This window comes from Archocentrus centrarchus, chromosome 16 (genome assembly GCF_007364275.1).
Source record: "Archocentrus centrarchus isolate MPI-CPG fArcCen1 chromosome 16, fArcCen1, whole genome shotgun sequence".
In the NCBI taxonomy this organism is placed as follows: Eukaryota; Metazoa; Chordata; class Actinopteri; order Cichliformes; family Cichlidae; genus Archocentrus; species Archocentrus centrarchus.
Genome location: NC_044361.1, coordinates 18,057,681 through 18,079,380, shown reverse-complemented (window position 1 = coordinate 18,079,380; position 21,700 = coordinate 18,057,681). Strand labels below are relative to the sequence as shown.

General features: G+C 39.7%; 1 protein-coding gene across 1 annotated transcript in view; it reads right to left on the bottom strand.

Moving 5' to 3' along the window:
• LOC115793788 (F-actin-uncapping protein LRRC16A-like) overlaps window positions 1-21,700 on the bottom strand; it is a 66,622-nt gene that overhangs the window by 26,645 nt on the left and 18,277 nt on the right. Inside the window, exons 3-11 of the mRNA XM_030748898.1 lie at window positions 13,784-13,834; window positions 8,585-8,644; window positions 7,531-7,652; window positions 6,860-6,957; window positions 6,017-6,087; window positions 5,678-5,751; window positions 5,400-5,475; window positions 1,324-1,412; window positions 349-443 (exon numbers count right to left, since the gene is read on the bottom strand). Of these exons, the coding sequence (XP_030604758.1) occupies window positions 349-443; window positions 1,324-1,412; window positions 5,400-5,475; window positions 5,678-5,751; window positions 6,017-6,087; window positions 6,860-6,957; window positions 7,531-7,652; window positions 8,585-8,644; window positions 13,784-13,834 (736 nt within the window). The remainder of the gene's footprint in view (window positions 1-348; window positions 444-1,323; window positions 1,413-5,399; window positions 5,476-5,677; window positions 5,752-6,016; window positions 6,088-6,859; window positions 6,958-7,530; window positions 7,653-8,584; window positions 8,645-13,783; window positions 13,835-21,700) is intronic.

Below are 21,700 nucleotides of genomic sequence, written 5' to 3'. Positions count from 1 at the left end.
GCACACTAAATGGCTTGTAAGCAGTACTCAAGCTGTACTTTTGCTCTAATTCATCATCATTTTCCCTCACTTTGGATTTGTTTGTCAAATCTGAACATCTTCCCAATTCTAACTGCACCTGCCCTGCCTCCTAATTCTACTTTGGGTTATATTATTTTCGAGAGAAAACGCAATTAATGTAAAATATTACAACATTTAAAAGAGTTCCATAATCACTGGGAATCTGTAGAGAATGTATGATAGTATTGTAGAGTAGAGGTGAAACGCAGCCTTTAGAGAGGAGAAAGAAGAGATGGAAAAGAAGCAGATCAGAGATACATGTATTAGACTTGGTCTGAGCAACTATACCTCTGTCCTCCAGTGGGTTGTTGGCAAGATTAATAGTGGTGAGTCCTGAGCTGGGGTTGTGGGCCAGGGCAGCAGCAAGCTTCTGGGCAAAATCACTGCAGGTTGTGAAAGGATGTATTCATTATAGGTCTATGAACAATGTAAGCACCACACACTGACCATCAGAATGCTTGAGCACCATTAATGCTGCTTTTACAGTAACCGTGACGAAAAGCTGATAGGAACTGAAGTGAAATGTTAGAATAGCTAAGACAGCTATCTAGTCTTTTTAAAGATGTGAATAGACAGAAACAGCATAAAAAAAAGCTACAATTTCAGCACTAAACTGCATAAAGTGATGCAGAGCCATTTCCCTCACAGATCTGATGAAAGCAAAATCAAATTAGCATCAAAAGCCCTCTGTAATGTTGCTACAGTTTTCAGTATGCATGTCTTGGGCTTCCCATAAGTTTTAAACTGAAAACACTGAGTCCATGTATGACATTGCCTTTGGTTTCATTCACATTAATGGTTTTCTGACACTCATAAAATTATTACAAATGGGTTTTATTACCATTATGTCAAGCACATATAAAATTAAATTACACTAAATCATAAATCTGCCGCAGGTAATGTCCGACCTGTCGATATAAAAGGTCACTCCAGAGATTTAATATTGGACTTTCATATAGTTGGGAAACTTGTGACAAAGAGATTAAAAATGTAAGTAGGAATGGGAAAATCACTTCCCATAATGTAAGGTAGCATTTTTAGTCATATTCATCCTGCATGTGAAACCAAACATCAACACTGTAAATTTGCAAAATACATAATTATGCTAAAAACGTGTTCCTTCAATTAAAATAATCATCATCTACTTATTAACTGACCTCAAAGATCAATTTGAGATGGCACTGATGATTACATATGAACACTGTCCTAGCTACCACTCAAGCTACCACTTGAGTGCACATTTAATATTTTGCATTTTCTTACGTTTTGAGTCCTGCATTGTCCAGGACCAACTCTTCAAGTCGACTGGATCGAGACACCACCCGAAGGATCTGCTCGCAAACATCTGCAGACTGAAGACAACATCAGACAATTCTGTTAGTAGTATGAAGAAAGAAAAAAAAGTCAGAAAAAGGATATACAGTGCTGTACAAGTCTTGAGCCACTTCTCATTTCTTTATATTTTGCTTCCAAGGAGCCAGACTTTGTTGTAATTTGTAAAGTGACTAATAGCTGTCCAGCCTTTCTGAAGCTCTTTCAAAGTTTTTCTTTGGACACTGGCTTCTTTTTCCACTCATTAATTGTAGTTATTAATTTAGACACTTTGTTACTAGCAGCCTGTCACAAAAAACACAATTTGTTCCCATTTCTTCAGTTAAATGAACAAAAAATCCCAAAGATAACAGAGTTCGACAGAAATGAAATGAGATTTTTGCACCAACAAGTTGATTCCTAAAGAGTTATCAGCTGAAAGCTTGACATATGTGACATAGCTTGGCAGGGTGTGCAAAGTCAAAATTGATGGAATTCTGAACACAAAAGTACCATAGAGATTTGCAACACCATCTGGAAAGCCTCTGACTGGCAAAAGCTTTATTTTCAGCATGACAATAAAAGGTGGTCATACTAGAGTTAAAGCTGCACAGTACAGTAATAATATATTCTTTCCTATAGTTTTTTTAATGTTTGTACTTTACAGTAAAAGTGTTAAAGAAAGGAAATATAATGTTATATATTTAGAGTCTCACTCAGCACCATGGAGTAGATCTTCTCTCACTGATTAACTGAAGTGAATTTATTCTCCATTCTTTATCAACAGCGTTAAAAAAAACATAATTAACTGAATGAGCTCCAAGGCTTAGAACGCGCTTTATCTGGAACAGCAAAACTTAAACTGAGATATTCAAGGTCACAGGAACAACAAAGAAATGTACTTTTGGGTTGATTTCCCCAAGTGTTCTGGTTCCAAACTACTCACTCCAGAAGGCAGCTTATTTATGCCAATTAAAGCTGTTCTGTGGATTCAAAAAAACAAAAAACCCAACAGTATAATTCTTCCACTTAAAGACCACTTATGCATGACAAGGAGAGACTGGGGAGTTCAGACTCTGGACACCTTAGAGGGAGAAAGTTGTCTCGCTTCTGTGGTCTGAACACCACAGGAGACACAGCTGAGGGACAAAAAGCACTCATATTTAGACAAAATTAAAGATTCAACAGTTGAATGTCCATGCCCTACCTAGATGCTCACTGACCCAGTTCACTGTGTGCCGCGTCATACATACACATTGAAACCATGCACCACACATATTCAGTTTGCATTGCTACAGATATATCCTCTAATAATCTGCACGGACAAACACAAACAGTTTTCATTATGATAGCAGGGCACTACTTGGCCAGTATGTTGTTATTAATCTCGGTAGTTGACATTTCTGCTATAAGTGAGCGTTTCTGTTAGCCAGCAGGCTCAGTGTGGTCAAAAACAGTGCCTGCCTTGTCCAACATGGTTCTCTACAGTGAGGAGGAGAGAAAGGAGAGAGCAATAATGGAAAGAGAAAGCGACAGTGACAGGAAAACTCAGAAGAAAGGGACCGTTGTTCACATGTTTACTCATCGAAACTGAGCATTAAAGAAGAGAAGAAGAAGGATGGAGGCCTGTGAGGGATGACACATGATATACAAAAAAAACAGAGAGAAATACAAGGGTAGTGATGGATGAAATGGAGAAAAACACGGGAGAAAGCAGAGGCAGAGGGCACACAAAGAAGTCTTGTCCTTTCCACAGCAGTCACAATAACACTGTTGGGGACAGCAGGGCGACACTGTCAGCATGTGTATTGTACCATTTACCACTCATTAAATAACAACCTTGTCATGCTGTGGTGCTCTGACCCTACACTCTGCTAAATTATCCCACGCTTTCACACATGTGAGCACACGCACACGCAGACTGTGATATCGTGACTTCATCAAAGGGTTAGTTCTCTTATCAGTGCCATCCCTCTGCTCTTCTCCTCCTTTCTCATTTTTTGCTCAGCATCTTGATCAGACCAGTAGACAAACAGCCTAACTGAACCGAGGATGAGCAGCGAAATCCCTCGCTGTGATAGACTGCTGTGTGCGTGCATGTGTGCCTGTGTTTGTGTTATTATCCAGTCTGCTGCACTAATATTCCTTATCTGAACGACAGAGATGCTAGCCTGTAGTTTAAGGCCTGAGGCTTGTGGATTTAATGTTTTACATTTCCTTATCAACTACTGTTTTTCTTAGGCATTCCTAAAGTAACGCTACGGTTCAACATCAAACACAAAGCCGATCGGTCTGAGGGGCAGTGTTGACCTTGAGCTGAACCTTTTGTGTATTAGCTGGCCTCATTATGGCTAGTTTCACAAGTTTGAAAATGTTTAGTTCCCCCTTTCTGATGTAATTGTTTAAACCTGATTACACCTTCTGACACTTTCTGACTCACTTCCTTATTCATTTGGCATTTCTCACTTTCACTCTCTCCACTGACCTTTCCCCTGACCTTCATGTTTCTGTCCCACTGCTCTGCTCGCTGTCATCACTTTCTTTCACACTCTGTTCCTCTCTTATTGTTCTGTCAGACTTCCTATTGTTTCCATTGGAGCAGGATCCAGAAATAATCATGCTCCAGATCACATCCTTGCTGCTCTTGTTTCTCCAGCTTCCTCATTATCACTATACAAATATGCACACACTGGAAAAGAGGATTTCCCCCCCCCCTGTAAAGCACCCAAAGGGGACTGGGTTGTAAACCCACAGAATACAGTTCAAACACTGCCAAAAAAAAGAAAGGAAAACAAAAAAAAACACTCAAGTAGCACACCCATTTGAATGGCACTCACTCAAAAAGCCTCAAGTTTCATTATAAACACACACTAACCCCAAATAGAGGGACAAACATTGGACTGCAAATACACCTGTGTGAACATATGTGCCCAAGTCTGCACAAGGCAAATAAGAGACTAGATTTTAAAATTCAGTACAAAAGAAATGATTTGTGACGGAGGTGTGAGATAATTGCTGGGACTGAGGAAGCTGCGTGTGGTAATTGGTGAGACTCAGCGAAGCCTCGAGACGCAGAGTTTGTAATGAAGTGCTGCAGGGGGGCAACAGCCTAAGACATTGAGTCCCTTTGTCTAGTTTGGATTAGGAGTCTTATCACACGAAAACATTGGACTGATCCTCAGTCAACAGAGTGGAGGGGGAGACGGAGGAAACAAAGGGGCAAATATTCTGTATGGCAGATACATACACCCCTTTACACCATTAGCAAAAGGTAGAGGAAAAGCTGCCTAAAGAGAATGAAAAATCTAGTTATGGAATATAAAAAAGACAGACATTACCCATAAAGTGAAATATGTCAGCCACTTCAAATAAGGTAGACACATTTTTAAATAATATGTAAAAAAAAAACTTCCTCAAATAGCCACAATAACCCTCTCACCGAACAGTTTTTAGACTCATACTAAAACAGAGTGAATCGACGTCTTTTACCCTAATTAGCCACTTTCTGATATCACTTGAGACACATATCACAAATGGAGGTAGACACTAAGCTCTCTCAACAAATACCGGGACAGACAAAGCAGAAACCACTGCACCACTGCTGCAGCAGTGAGGCAAAGCCGTGAGAAGCAGATTTACCCAACCGAAGAAATGGAGAACGGCACCCACTTACACCTGGGAAAGGATTAAATCTGAGTGTTCTGTGGGAGAAGACTAACAGTGCATACCTTTTATCCAGCACAATGAAGACATACGCTAAATACATATAGAAACTAAAAGAATGAGAATGTAAGAAGCGAGTCCTGCTGGCAGAATTCAATCTACCTTTGTTAATATGCTTGGGGATGAGAAACACTCTCTCAGAACAGCAGTTTAGTTAAACAGCAGCAGACTACATCCTCCGAAATAAGCATACAGCTCTTAAAACATCAACAAAATCTGAATATTAACCTTCATCAGGCTGGCTCTTTGGAGGGCTCAGGTTTTGGCTTGCATTACTGTAGTCTGATGTTTAAATGAGTACTAACCAGTTTGTAATCCTTAGTAGAGAGCTTGGTGAACCACTGGTTAAACTCCAGGACTGCTATTATAGCTACCAGATCCCTGAGGAGAAGGAGAAATGCAGAAGAGAAAAAGTCAGAGTAGCCATGAAGTATTTTTCCTCATCAGTACCACCTTAGATAGGGTGGTGGTGTCTGTATTTTTCAAAAATATATCACGTAGCACCTACAATGCCTTTCTTCCTATGTGATCGTCATCTGTGTACAACATGAGTAAAAACTGAAATATCTCTGGCAACACTCACCTGTTGTCCAAATGGCTGAAGTCCTGCAAGTTAAGTTCTCTGGTGTCTTGTGTTAAATAGATAGTGTCTACATCCTGGAAAGCAAACAAGTCATTAAACTCAACTCTAGAATGCAGTTGCACTGGGAGAGTAAAAGAATTATTTCATTTAGAACAAAAAGAAGCAAGAGCATGAAGATGTCACAAAATAAAGAGGTGAGGAAAAAGCTTCTACACATATCTGTGGGCTGGATATATAAAACTGCAAAAACTCTTTTGATAAATAGTACAGCCACAACACTGAGGCCTGGCTGTCAAAGTAATATGTGCAACTGCACAAAGAAATGTAAATCATACTTACCCACTGGACCTCTTCTCTGTAAGGCATCCCCAACCAGTCACAAACACATCTGTACATCTGAGAAAACCCACCTACACAGAGACAGAGACCATCAAATATTAAAAAAAAAAACTGGCGCCTATCCCAGCTGTCATGTAGACATGTGAAAAAGGGGGATTTTGGAAACATGATGTACCTCTCATGACCCCCTCTGTAAATATCGACAACAATTTCAACCAAAAATTTCAAATTTGGATTAATCGTTTCATAAGACCTGTTGCCACTGATTGTCAGTCCAGTTGAGGCATGTCAACTTGTGTACGTTGACATGCCTCATCCTTTTCTCCCTGTTTCCCTTCCTTCAGAATGGCTTCTTGACAGCCACCCTTCCACTGAGACCATTTCTGATGAGGCTTCAGTGAACAGCAGATGGATTAACTGAAGGGCCAGATGCATCTCTCAGGTCCTGTGTCAGCTCTTTGCTGGTTTTCTTTTCTTTTTTTCTTAAATACATGACTTTCAGATATTGTTCACCTGCTGTAGATAATTCTTTTAGGGCTGCCATTTCTTTTGTCCCCCACTTTTCCAGTTTCCTTTGATTTTTTTAAGAACACACTGCACCCCAAGCTAAGCTATGCCATGTTTTCAGCTAATAGCACTTATTGGTGCAAAAATTGTACTTTAAGCCTGTCAAACTGTATTATCTTTGGTCTTGAGCACTTTTCACTGAATCTATGAAAAATGCCACTTAAAAATGTCAAGAAAGTCTGGCTTCTTGGAAGCAAAATATAAAGAAATGAGAGGTGGCTCAAGACTTCTGCACAGTAGCATATACAGAAGCACATAGTAGTCACAGGTTCGTACCACAGGGTCCAGGCTCAGCAGGTTTGTTGTTCTCCCACAAAGTCTGCAGAGAAGACAGCCTGTCTGGAGGCTCCATGCAAAGTTTCTTCATTACTTTACTGAGAAGAGAAGACAGATGAAAATATTTTATCAAAACTGTAGTTACTGAGAGTTTCAAACTAACCGATTAATAGATTTTGAAACAAGCATCACTGAGCTACTTTAGCAATGCCTTACTTTTCAACAGAAATTCTCTAAGCAAGCAATCAGGGAGCTGCTGTGTACCACACGGTACTGCAGTAATTTACAAATAAACTATGTGAGTTTAAATGAACACCACAAACTAATATACATCTATTCATTTAAGAGACAAAAAAAAAATGTTAACACGATGAAATCAACTGCAACCACAAATGAAAATGGTCAACTCAGAGACTGTACTGTTTCACAGGACGAGGTTATAGGAGTTTATGGTTTTACATGCATGTTCATTTCTGCATTTCTATTCTTGTTCCCATTCTCAACAAATCACTGAAAGGCTTTTCTATCAATATTGCAATACATGTGCATACTCCAGTAACATTAAACCAAAATCATTTACCACAGGAGCTATTAGGAAAGAGTCTCCGACAAGACAGGTGAATACTCTACATTTATATGTTACACACAATACATACAGAGGACAAACTCACCTTGGGGGTAGACCGGGACATATCCTCAGCATACAGTTTCCTATGTGAGCCACCACCTCATTTACCTCGTCTGTGGAGGGCAGCTTCAGCGAGAAGGAGCCACGCTCATACTCTATGGACAGCTAAATGGACACAATCCTAATTAGTTATCACAACAATGAATGGTTCCACTTACAGCACAAGCCAACCACAAGTGCACCCATTTAGCTAAGAGAATTAGGCATTTTTTTATTTTCTCATTCAATGTGGTAAAAAAGAATTCAACATAACAGTTTATGAGCAATGTAAGGATTCCACATGGGTATGTTGTGTGTTTGCACACATATGGCCTGACTTTTTCCCGCCCACCTCTCTGGAATCTATTAAAAATAATTTAAGTGAAAAGATTTTTTAAGAGTTCATCCGTCTCCTCAAACACAGCTATATTCCACATCTCTGCATGAAATAAAAGGAAAGATTTAATAATATTAATCAAGACTGGCTGACCATTTCAGCATTCACTGCAATTATGCAAATGCTGATCAGTGCCTCTTCTACAGGCCAAAATTTACATAATCTGTGCTGATACACAGGAGACCATCGGTCAAGATATTAAGAGGACTGACATCTCTCAAATGAGAGGGACAGAGGTTCAGCTCCAGGAACAGGATGGTTAGTGATGGATTATCATATTTTATGGCTAGATCCTGCTGACTGGCAGCTCGGCACAGATGTTCTTTTCTGGTGTGCCATGAATTAATGCCTTTCTAAAGATCATACAAGACATTCTCCTGCCATCGTTTTAGATTTGTCTACCCCCCTCTCACTGTAGAACATGTTGTGATTCCAGGCCAAATCAGATGCAGAAGCTGGGTTTGAGCACACGCTTGAGCAAGAATCCATTCTGCTGAAGAGTCTCTGAGTAGGATTAAAACGTATTTTCACCAGTTTTAGTACTAGCTAACTTGTATACATCTTTATTTATACTCTCAGTGAGTGAGTTTTCAAAAATGTAAAGCTGTTCCTTAAACATTTTACATTCTAAGGGTGAGTTAGCCACTGTTAGCTTCTGTACCTGTGTTGGCTTGTTGCAAGCAATTCCCTGGATCTCCAGATAATTAAAGGAGTGTTCCACCTAAAAGAAGAGAACAGAGGTCTAATTAAAAATATATCAGCATCCAATGGCATGATCTCTTAATAAGGATGAGTAGCAGTGAAAGAGCTAATGGAGATTTAGGATTTTAAGATCGATACCAATACAGATATTTGGCGATTTAAAAAAGTCGGAGGATACATTTTTTCTTCCATACACATGAAGCATAAAGAGATTTCTCTAACATTTGCTCATTTACACCCTGCCCAATCAGCTGGTTATTGTGATGTACCAAATGCAAATGCTGCCAAAATGGGATTTGCAGAGTGTCCTCTGGTGGACAAACCAAGCCACGTCAACACTCCTCAAATGGTTCAATGGTCTTTCTCCCATTTCTTCTTTACTTTTTAAAAATTTTATTTGTCGTTCGTTATGAATGCAGATACTAATAAATCAGCAAATAGCTAATATCGGGCAATAATATTGACCTGCCAATAAATTTGTTGGGCTTTATTGCAGTTCATTCTGAACTACCATACTGTTTAAAAATAGGCTGCTCAATAACAGGAACAGGAAGAACAGTAACAACAACAGAAAAAGAAAAAAACAAGATAACGAGGAAGGAGAATATTAGAAATGAACTGGTGGTTTACACTGACTGTAAGGAGTCCTGTTTAGAAGTGTGTTTCATATTTAACAAATAATGTTGCAGTGATTTCTTCTTTCAACACCGTCTCACACTGACGCTTAATCCCAAATACTTGCATTTTCAGTGTTTAGTGAAGTCCAGTGGACTTGACGCAAGCTGTTGCTGAGACACGCAAAATTTTTTGGCTTTTTCCCCTCTTTTCCACCATTTCAAATTTACATCTTAACTAGTTTTTCCTGAATATGGCTCTCCTGCAGCTCTGACAGAAAAAACAAAGTAAACTGAATAGGTCTCATTCTCATTCAGCTGAAAGGCTTTTCAAAACATCAGGCGAGAGACACACAGAGCAGCCTTCCATCCACATTTTCTATTTCGACTTCAAGAGAGCATCTCAGGACAGAGGAAAACAGCAGTGACTTGCCTTACCAGGCCTTAAAAGGACAGAAACAGAGATTATTTTAAGTGAGATTGGAAACCTGCGCATACAAATGTCTTCTGCTGTATACTAAGCGTAGTTTTCCTCTCCCACAAACACATACTGTACAGTGCCTGAGGGTAGGCCAGAGAGCGAGGCCAGACTATTCCAGGTGGGCGCTGTGTTCCTGAGGCTTGGCTCAGAGATGAGAGGAGGGAGAGGATAAGCAGACTGACTGTCTGCTGTCTGACTACAGTATGCGGTGTGTGTGTGTGTGTGTGTGAGTGAGTGAGTATGTGTGCATTTGGTTCAGCAACGCCTGTGGCTACTAAATCCACAATAAACACACAATAGCAATTCTCCCATTCATGATAGAGTGTAAAAAACACACTCCATCATTTAAATTCAGCATTTTTTTCTTGTGCGCACTGACTTTTCACAAAGAAAAGAGCCTAATAGACATGAAGACAGCAGGAGAAGTCAGCTCAGTTAATGACATGTTTCTGAGATAAAACAAAGAAACAGACACAATTAGCCATTATCAAGAATATACACATGCAACAATAGAACTATAGGGAGGTTTGGTATTATTGCTTTTAAGCCACATTACATGAGTTTTAAGAGGAAATCTAACATTGTTCTTATTAGAAGCAAAAAAATAGATCCCTTAATGTTTAGAAATTCATTAACAAATCTATTAGGCACACTTTTTAAGCACAATTTCCATAAATGTTACATCAGAGAATAATAAATGGAATTACACATTTTTATTTCAGCATAATTGTCTATCTTCATGTTCAAAGTTTCCAACAGATTTAGTAAATGTTATTTTGAACCAACTTCTACAACTGAAAGAAAACAAATCTTTGCCTTACTCTGTCACATGCCCTGAGATTACTTAGGACAGGAATTTGCATTATTTAAATAAAACCAAAGGGTGGAAGGCCATTGCTATAGTCTCATTACACACTAGTAAGTCAAGCTGCATCACTGTTAAGATGCTAAATTAGTCTGAAAGAGGAGCACACTAATCCACATTAACAGTTATAGATTTTGAGGTTCAATTGTTACTGCAAACTGTGTTCAAAACTTGAGATAGGTCAATCAGTTTACGTATTTCAGCCTGTAAACGGTGTGGCGCTAATCTGAATGGACTTAAACCAGTGTGGTGATCACATTTGGGCTCCAGGCACTGGAGCACCTCCCAGCAAGTTCCATGCTGGGAGGTGTATGCAACCAAATGCCTGAGTAATTGCATCGTTCACTCATTCGTTCACTGTCCGTCTGCCAGTGCAACGGGTCGCCCTTTGTTTTCATGTACTTAAGATTATCTGTCACGTATTGATTGTAATTGTTAACATTAAGGATGCTGCTGACTATATGTATTTGATTTTTTAATGAGGTCACTGGCATCATATTGTGTCTTTGTTATCAGAGTTATCAAAGGTATCCTCAGTGTGATCTTTGGTTACATAAACTCCATTAATTCTGACATTAAACACAGACAAAAGAGGGCTGAAGAGCACACAGGTGAGGCTACAAAAATAAACAGAGACAAAAGGCAAGAAGGAAGACGTGAATGAATGAGTGTGTGTGTGTGTGTGTGTGTGTATGAGCGCATGTGTGCATGCTTTGGAGGACACACTGGCAGACAGTGAGGCCCTGCAGCTTCTAAAGAGGAGCCAACCCATCAATCGAAGCAGCAAGCACATACAGAAACTCACTGACAAGCACATGAGAGAGCTAGAGGGGGATTTCAGCTATAACTAAGAGAAGAGAAATACACAGTCTAGTGTTTAACTGAGAGTTTACATCTAAGAAAATACAAAACTTGAACATTAAGGCCTTGAGCTACCTTCAGGAAAATACAGATGGAAATCCCCATCCTACAGTTAGCGCTCCCATGTGTTTTAAAGAATCACCACTTTGACATGCATAATAGATGAGAAACACTGCCTACTGTATATTCAGATAAAATAATACCACACCACCTGTGTATCAATTCAACAAAATAGCTTTTAAAAGGTGAGTACAGAGGATCTATAAAGTCATTAGCTCATGTTGGAAAAGCGAGGCGGCGGTAATCTTTATTTAAAGTTGGTTCGTTTCCACTGTAATATAGATTTCACATTAAAAAAGTCAATACAAGGAGAAATACGGTAACAATCTTTTTCTGGTTTCATCCTTTAACAGCATGCAGCAAGAAACCTAACACTAACACACACACACACACACACACACACACACACACACACACACACACACACACACACACACACACACACACACACACACAAAAGGGATGTTTAATGATGAAGAGCTTCACATCTGGATTGGAAACCTTTTTTGTTTATACTAAGATACAAACTAAAACGTACTAAATGTACTAAAATCATTCCTCAAAATAATAATGATAAAAAATAAGAATACGGGTTAGGTTATGATGGGCATTTTTCACTGATCAATTGATATGTTATAATGAAAATGATCATCAAATGTAAAATAAAAACAATACACTGGTTCTTATGACATAAAAAATATCAGATTCAACTGGGTTTAAGACACTGGTTATCCCCATTGATCACTGGCACAGTAGTCAGTGGGAAGGCAAGCAGATAGAGGAAAGGATAAAGAACCATGCAGAACCAGCTAAATAAACAGATTCTAACCCTGTGGCTCATAACACTGGAAACTTGATGTTTCCAAAGTGGAAAAAGATATTACACGAAAGAGTCAGCTTTGCTCTCTATCATGTTTTCTACCCTCAGTAAAAGTGTCTCTAGGGCACCTTATTCACTGGAAAGCAGGCAGATATTTCCTGGACCTGGTTCAAGATACGATGGCATGCAACATCGCGACTTGACAAAAATACTGTTAAAGCTACTCTGTCGTATCAGGAGGTATCATGAGTCCAGATTTTGTAGGTGGTTTCTACATACAATCACAGCTCTGTTTGGGTTTGTGACTCTGTGCTCTGGTTATGCATGTGGTCAGACTAGAGGCTATTTTTGACAATGAGTCACTACTGGTGTTAAAAAGTGCTGACACAAAAAGCCTGCTTAATTACGTTTTGTGTTTCATTAGCAGCCATGACAGCGTGGCTGGTATTTTTTCCACCTTGTGGGTCTGTGTGTGTTATGAATATTCGGGCAAGTTTAAATGGAAGGTCAGGCTTAAAAAACTGGGTTCAAAAATGGTCAGAAGAGTCAACAGCCACTAGCTGCCCCACTTTACACTCCTGTAACACCTTTGGTGATACTTTTTATTTTTATCTGCAAATTACAGATGCAGCATGGGATAAAATTATATTACATTATACATTTATTGTGTAGCAAGAGCAGCAGAAGCCTGATGTTAACTTTGACAATAAAGGTAGTGATGGTAACAGTAGCTGCTAGAGGTTTCACATGAACATCTGTGTTGTGTTACTGCCCTGCTGGTTTTTATGTGGTAGTGGTGACCATGCTTGTAAAGATGATGAAGGATATTTCAATGTTGGTGACAGTTAGCATCTGCACTGCATTATGGCACCACAGTATAAAAGGATTTGCCTGCAAGCTTTATAACTGCTTCAGGTACACAAACTTAAAAGTTACTATTTAAATCCAAAGCTACTCTTTGTATCACTGGCGAAAACAAATGGTAAAGCAGAACAAACAGAAACGCTAAATCCATTGAGAAGAAATACCTGTCTGCAAAAATGGACACTGTTGCTTGTAACAAGCACTACAGCATTAATAAGGAAGAGAGAGGACTCAAAGGACTGAAGCTGCTATGATTATCATTTAGAAATTCCGAGTCAAATTGCTGTGTAGTAAGAGCGAAGCAACACATTGATAATTATTTAGCCACTGCTGACTTTTAGCTTGTTGTTTTGTTTTAATATACATTTTAGAGTTTGCGTGTTTCTCCCCCAACAAACGAGAAGCACAAGAGAACAAGGCAACTTGACACGGCAATCCCAGAATCCCTTTCCAGAAAAGTTCCACAACTTCTGAGGTGATTTCTACGGTATATTGTGATTTATTTAAATAGAAAAAATGGCCCTAAAACAATTTTTGTTTCATAATATTACACTGTCAAGTTAGTATAGTATACCATTCTCAACTTGTCTTACCTTGGTGGGAATGCGTGCCGTCAAGAGGTAGGCTCGTTGAGACGCGAGAGCCTAAGAGAGAACAGAGAGAATAATAAGCATGTAGCTGTAAATATATACTCTGTAGCTGTAAATATACACTCTGAACAACAAGAACCAGGAAATGACAACGAACACAAAGAGCTGTTCTGGTGACTCATTGGGATGAAAAGACTTGTGACTGTGAAGCATCTCTGTGAAACGAGACTAACAGAAAGATTCCTTGCCACTTCAAATATATAACGATTAATATTAAAACATTTGTAACCATGTCTGTATCAGCTCAACACACTAAAGACACACGTGCACTGCTGCACTAAAATATTGTCAACATTACCTAGTGGAGCTTACACTGATATTAAATGGGCTCTAATCTGCCAGCTCTCTAATACAAAGTCCTTGTAATGCCTGATTGCACCCATGTAAGAATAGTACTGGTAATGGTCCAGTGAATTTGCAATGAGCGAGTGGTAGTCATGTATTTGGTCTCTGGCAAGCTCTACCGAGGTAGCTCCCTTGCCTAAACCTAAAGTAGTGAGAAGATGTGCACATGTGAGAAAGGGCAACTTTTGGATTATGTCCCAACTTGGTTCTCTCAACAATGTCCAGAGTTCATGTTAGCAAATGTTTTAAAATATATGTAGCTTGTCATAGTGATGCCATGATAGGTCAAAGTGTTTTTCATGATTTCTTGGTTGTGTTGCTTCTGCCTGCTGAGTAAACTGTATTTATCATGCCTGTTTATCATGGCACACAGCGAGAACAGAGGTTACTTATGTTGCTGGTTCTGTGAAAGGCTCAACCAGGCATAACTGCAACGCACAAACCCGACTTTTTCAAGCAGACATGCAGCGTGGAAAGGTCATTTGGCTGGATTATTTTTGATGGGTGCCAAGGCATATAATATTATTTTAGAGATGTGATTCAGAGTATGTTATCAGTGAAAAGGATGTAATTTCAGTCAGGATTATTATAGTGAAAAGAAGCTACAATGGGAAGATAATTATTTGATCCCTGCTGAATTTGTAAGTTTGCTCACAAAGAAATGAACTCTAATTTTTATGGTAGTTTCATTTTAATGGAGAGAGACTGACTATCAACCAAAAATCCAGAAAAAAACACATTATATAGAAGTTATAAACTGACTGCATGTCATTGAGTGAAATAAGTATTTGATTCTCAAGCAAAACATGACTCGGTAATTGGTTGAAAAGCCTGTGTTGGCAAGCACAGCAGTAAGATGCTTCTTGCGGTTGGTCACCAGATTTGCACACATCTCAGGAAGGATTTTGGTCCACTCCTCTTTACAGAAACTCTCTAAATCCTTTAGGTTTCTTGGCTGCTGCTTGGCAACTCGAAGCTTCAGCTCCCTCCACAGATTTTCTGTAGGACTGAAATCTGGATACTGGCTAGGCCACTCCATGACCTTAGAATGCTTCTTCTTTAGCCACTCCTTTGTTGACTTTGTGATATGTTTTGGGTCATTGTCATGCTGAAAGACCCATCCACAACCCATCTTCAGTGAGGGAAGGAGGTTTGCATCCAAGATTTTACGGTAGATGGCCCCGTCTATTGGCCCCCGCAATGCAAAGAGCTGGATATTGGTTTCATCTGACCACAGCACTTTCCCCCAAGCCTTCTCTGAATCTTTTAGATGTTCACTGGCAAACTTAAAATGGACCTGTACATGCTCCTTCTTGGCACGCTGCAAGATTTCAATCCATTATGGTGTAGTTCTTGGTGACTGTGGTCCCAACTTCGGATCATCAACAAGCTCCTCCTGTGTAGTTATAGGCTCATCCACCACCTTTCTCGCATGGAGCTCCAGGCCGATGGCAACTGATGGTCATTTTATGTTTCTTCCATTTTTGAATAATCACACAAACAGCTGTCACCTTCTCACCAGGCTTCTTGCTGATGGCCTTGTGGCCCATTCCAGCCTTATGCAGGTCTACAATCTTGTCCATGATGTCCTTTGACAGTTCTTTGGTTTTGGTTTGAGAACAGACAAGCCCCAAAATATGGTCAAAGTGGGTAGCAAAGCAACTTGCAGAGATGCAGCAACTGCAGGGAGGCTACACATCCATTTTCTAAGAGGCTTAATTCTACAGATGCAAACTTTGTGTCTCTTGAGGATTATCAAACAGGCACCACAAAATAATCTAGAAGAACAGGAGAACAAAGGTTTCAACCTTTAAAAAGTAAAAAAAAAAAAAGATCAACATTAAAAAGACATAATGTGACATTTTAAAGACAAAGGCATGCATCATAACACTTCTGTTTCTCATGCCAAAAAATATCAAAGCAGAGCAAAGGCTGACCTTTAAGCAGTTAGAGCAGGGGTGCCCAAACTACTTCCTGTCCGCGAATTGATGTCAAAAATAACATACAATTTGGCCCTTTAAGTTACTTTTTTGACATTTCACCTTCCCCATACAATTATGAGGGTTAAGCAAAATGTCAAAAAAGTAACTTAAAGGGCCAAATTGTATGTTATTTTTGACATCAATTCACGGACCAGAAGGGGGCGGAAGTTTGGGCACCCCTGAGTTAGAGGGACACACACTGCCACCCTTTTTAAAGAAAACACCCTGGTTGGTCTCAAAGGACATAGACCAGGAAGTGATACTTGTTTTACACTATCACTCATTCTGCTGATTACTTTGTAATCAGTTGGTCTCTAAAATTTCTGAATTTCAGCAGTTAGGGCTCACACCACATAGACTAAAATGCCTCAATAGCTGAAGCCCCAATTCAACCTCTTGCCCAGACATTTGCTGGAAGTCATTCCCCCTGCTTTCTTTCCCCAAATTGTAAATGCTGATAAGCATAAGGTAAAAAAAAGAAAAATGCTTCTCTTTCCCAGAGACAAAACTTTAGCCTTTTAATTTGTCTGACCAAGAGTCTGAAATCCAAATGCACTCAATTTACTTTAAAAAAAAAAAAAAAAAAAAAAGTACACTTGTTTTAGCTAATCAATTTTCTGCTGAGTGCACTGAAATAACCCCTGTGATCCAAACTGTTTCTGTCTCATAGTTATAGATAAAATATTCCAGTCAGATTTTTGGGGGAAAAGTAGTCACTAGGAAAACTTCCACAAATGCCACAAATATTGAAACAACTCAAAAACATTCATAGTCTTAAAATGTAGACCACAGAGAAAGGCACGTTCAATCAGTTGGGTTGTACACAAAGGAGGGATCAGTAAAAAAAGAAATAAAGAAAAGTGAGAGAAAACAGAAGAGCAAGAGAAAAAGAGTACAAACAAAGGATGAGGAGTAGGAGAGAATAACAGGTTTTATAAAACAATGACTCACTTGAAGGTCAGGACATGAAGAGAGAAAACGCTGAAGAAAGTCTAGAGACTGTCAAAATCTTTTTTTAAAGAGGTGAAAAGAGAAACAGAGGGATGAGAGACACGTTTTAAAGGGATGACAGTGTTTCCCAGCCCTCTGTGGCTCAGCTTCACTGGCAGGGTTTATGCGGTTTGATGTGATGGAGACAGACAGGCAGGCCTGTATGGCCAAAGATAACCTCTTCTAAAGAGCACCAGTCACCACTGCTACTCTCAATTCTCCTCTCTTTGTCTCAGTATCATTTCTGTACTGTAGCTCTCATTTACAGTGTGTCTGCAGGTATACTCGTGTCATTTTATATCTCTCTAAGAGGAAAATAAACATTATGTGAGTCTAATTTAAAGATAACCTGAGGGTTTGTTAAAGGGACACTCCGCTTGCCTCTACACAGTTAAGATTACTCATCATAAGGGACAGTACTGAGCCAGGGGAAACAGCTGGAAAATGTATTTTGCAGCTCTGGGGGGAGTTTCCAAAGTTTAAAAAAAACAAACAAAAATCCCACTTGTTGACGTCATCACAATTATTTTTAGACCCAAATTAGCGGCTAAAGCAATTCCCCCCTTGGGATTAGCATCCTGTTTCTGACTCTTATTAAAAGGTCAGCATATCTATTTGTTTAATCCATTTCTTTTGAGTCACTGGAATGGCTATTAAAAAGCTGTATTTTTATCTCAGTTTCTTATGCTTTATAGTTTTTTATAAGCAATTTTCTTAATACTAAATAAAATGGTATATATCCATTAGAAGCAATGACCTTTGAAAATACTCACACATAGTAATTACCAAGATCTCTGGTTGTGAGTAGAGAAGAGGTACCATGTGACTACTGAGGTTTTGTCTTCTATATACAGTCTTAGTGTGCAGAATTGTAAGTCATCCAATACTTAGATAATCAATTAATGTACGGTAGCCACATACTTTGGAAAGGACACTTCTTTTCTGCCTGCCAAAATTAATTCAGCACTCCATTTAAAGAATTTTAGATAGATACTTTAAAGGAAAAATCCAAGAGGCTGTAGCAGCTTAGTCTTCCATCCTGCCATCCTTCTACTGTCAATGCATGACTGCCCCTCAGCACTCTCACAGTGCACCACTCTCTCCATCTGCCCTTTTGAGTGGACAAAGGCACAACAACCCATGACCCCCCCCCCCCCCCCCCCCCCACCCAACTTCCCCTCTACCTCTCTGTCTTTGCTATCTGTCTTAAGTGGATTTAAGCCTTGAGCCTTCCCATCAGCCAGTGATTTCACAGCGACCACCATCGCTCGTTCAGCTCCACTCAGCCAACCAGATGGCAGCAGCATTGAAGCATGTCTGCAAGACCAGAGAGCATCTGCTATTACACACACACACACACTCTCTGTAATACATGCACAGACACACTAACATTCACACACGTCCTGGTGGCTCACATGCAGGATAACTGCCACAAGCTCTAAAGCACCATTTGTCTTCTTGGCCTGCATCACATGCTACCCGCAGACAGATACACATATGCACACCTATACAAAACTCTGTTAGACACAACAATCTGACACAGACTTCTTAGAAGTCACAAACATGCACCCATATACACAAACATGCGCCTGAAACTCAAAAAAGTAAAAAAGGTCAACAAGGCATTGAATCACTTTGAAAAGTTAGCCATTAATGCTCAGATCTGAATCTGTGTGTCTCTGTGTGTGTGTGTGTGTGTGTGTGTGTGTGTGTGTGTGTGTGTGTGTGTGTGTGTGTGTGCTTGTAAGCGTGCGGTGCCTCTGCTGTATAGTCCATTCATAGTATTATCATTTCTAGATTTTCTTTTGGCTGTCAAATTGCCCCCCCCCCCCCCACACACACACACACCCCCAAATGTACCCACACATACACACTTTGTGTTGCTATGGCAACTGCTGCCCCATAATGCAACCACACATTTGTGAATACACTAAAAGACACTTGCACATGAAAGCAGTACACTGCGGTGCCAAGTCTTGCTTAAGAATGTCAATGAGTTTTCGCCCCCTTAAAACAACTCTCACGCTGGCCTACAGTTAGCCTGAATCTCTGTAGGAACCAGAGCAGCACAGAGCAGCGTTTCATCTGCAGCCATTCAGCTGTGGCAGCACTCAACCACAGGACACCCCCCCACCACCAAAAATGCTTTATTCGTTCATCATGTCTTGGGGTGCATTCATGCTCTGTTATATCCATCAATCACACAGTTTAAAATTTATTCCTTTAGTTTGGTTTCTTCTGGGTGAGAGCAATGTCTAAAAGAAATGGTGGCACTGTCAAAAATGCTTATGAATCCCCAGAAAGAGAGAGAGAAAAAAAGAGAACCCAGAGCAGCAGTGCCAAAAATTGAAGTTCCACAAGTAGAGACTTAAGGCTTGCTCCAAAAAAAGAGGCAATCCACATAGTTAAACTTTCAAAAAACAAAATGGGTCTCTTCAGCTAATTTGCTCCTTCATAACAATGTTTTTTGGGAGGTGTATTTTGTTTTACACTCACCCTTTTAAACTTCATTAGGGCCTAGAGTTAAGAGCATGGCCACTTTGACTGACAGGGGAATGCAGACACGGGTAACTGGTAACACGGGCAGTCGTCTGCTAGGATTCACCTGTGCTAACTGGAGTCATGGAGTGCTGCTGCGTGTGGCCCCTTTTCTACCATTTTCAATGCAGCCATCCATTGATTGTTGTTTGTTTAGTTGTACTAACATACTGTCCATGAAGATTGTACTCAGGCCTTAGTCAGTGAAACTTCCGTACTTTTATGTTACTGAGCACTAATCAGCAGGTATTAGTGTTCGTGTGATGAACCCATAGAGCCTGTAGATACACCTTCTGCAGTCTGACTAAGCTTGCTGGCATTAGCTTAGAATTCAAGAAAAAAAAAAAAAAAAAAAACCCAAGCCAAAATTAAGCCTTATTTTTTCTTGGAAAAACTAACTTATCAGAAATTTTGGCAGTGGAGAGAAAGTGTTTAACTAGTTGCTTCAATCATTTTAAGCTGAAGCCACAAACCATTCAGTCGGTGGATAGCACACAGCCAGCATAGCATCCCCTCAATCCACTGCTGACACAGACTCTTTATTGCATAACTAATGCCAGCCGTGCCCTTCATGTGCATGTTCCTATGTCTTACATTAATGAGTCATGATGTGCTGGCTGCAAACTGTGAACACAGCACAATAAAAGTGAGTATTTTTAGGGCTATAAAAAAAAAAAAAAAAAGAGTAAAAAGTAAAAGAGAGAGAGACAGAGAGCGGGCTCGGCCACTGAGACAAGCAGAGTGGAACATACAGAGAGAAAGACTGTGACTGAAGGCGAGCAGAGGCGGTGGAGGAGCAAACCCAGTGAAATGACTTAATAGAGTCTAAGTGCTGTTTTGCTGATAAGGAGCCGTGATTCAATCAGAGGGGAAGACATTTAATGAAGGGAAGTGTTTTAAAGCGGTTTCATCTCTGTCAAAACCAATGCAGCTGTGATGACCCGCTCAGCTTTTAGTACACTAAAATCAGTCAGTTCTCCTTGGATCCAGTGCGTTGAATTTCTTTCATTTCTTCCACCCATACCTCTGTAGCGCCATTGTGTTCAAATAGTATGCACTTCTGTGAGGCTTCTATGCTTGTCTTTATGCTGTGGAATGTATGAATATTAAAAAAATATATAATCACTGCGCAGAAAAAAACATTCTGTGGAAAAGAAAAATGCTTAGGGTATTTCTATTGATTGCTCTGGCTTTCTTATCTCAAACCAAATGCCACCAAAGGGGACTGCATCACAAAGGAAATATATACAGTACATGGGAAAAAATATGCTGCAACCTGAAATGTCTTTTTTTTTGTTGTACAGCACATATAACTGCCTGTGTTGCTCATTGTAGTGTGTGTATACAAATAGTATGTAAGGAGAAGACATACCAAAAGATAATTTAAATAATACAGGAACATACCATCCTCTCTGCCCTTATCTTAGAATGATCAGGGATGGTGTAATTCAGCGTAAGAGATGAGCAAGACTTTCTGGGCTGCTGAGCGTTAGACCAGAGCAGCTATTATAAAGACAAAAACAGATTTCAGACTTTTATTTTGTGTGTGTGTGTGTGTGTGGAGGGGGGGTGCTATTACTTTACACTGGGTCTTGCAATATTATTACACTCATGAGCCACAACATAAAAGCCGCCTGCCTAATATTACGTAGGTAAACATGGGCAAGGGACATCTGCCCTTTGGTGTCTGGCACAGAGATGTTGGCAGAGGATCAATTGTTGGCCCTGTGGGTCGAGGAATGGGGGCTTGATGTATCAGGGTTGTTCTTGTGCATCGTTTGGATGTTCAATTAGATTAAAATCTGGGAAGTTTGAAGGCTCGGCCAATGCTTTGGACTCCAAATTGCTTCTCTCTTCAACCATGACAGTTTCTTCATTGATTCTCTCTCTATTAGAGTTTGTTCGGTTTGTCTGCATTTTTAAAAAGACCTAATTTTCCTGTCTCCTTTAACAGCTCTATCTTTAAAATTACTTCATTGGAAGGTCAATACAGTATTAAAACAAA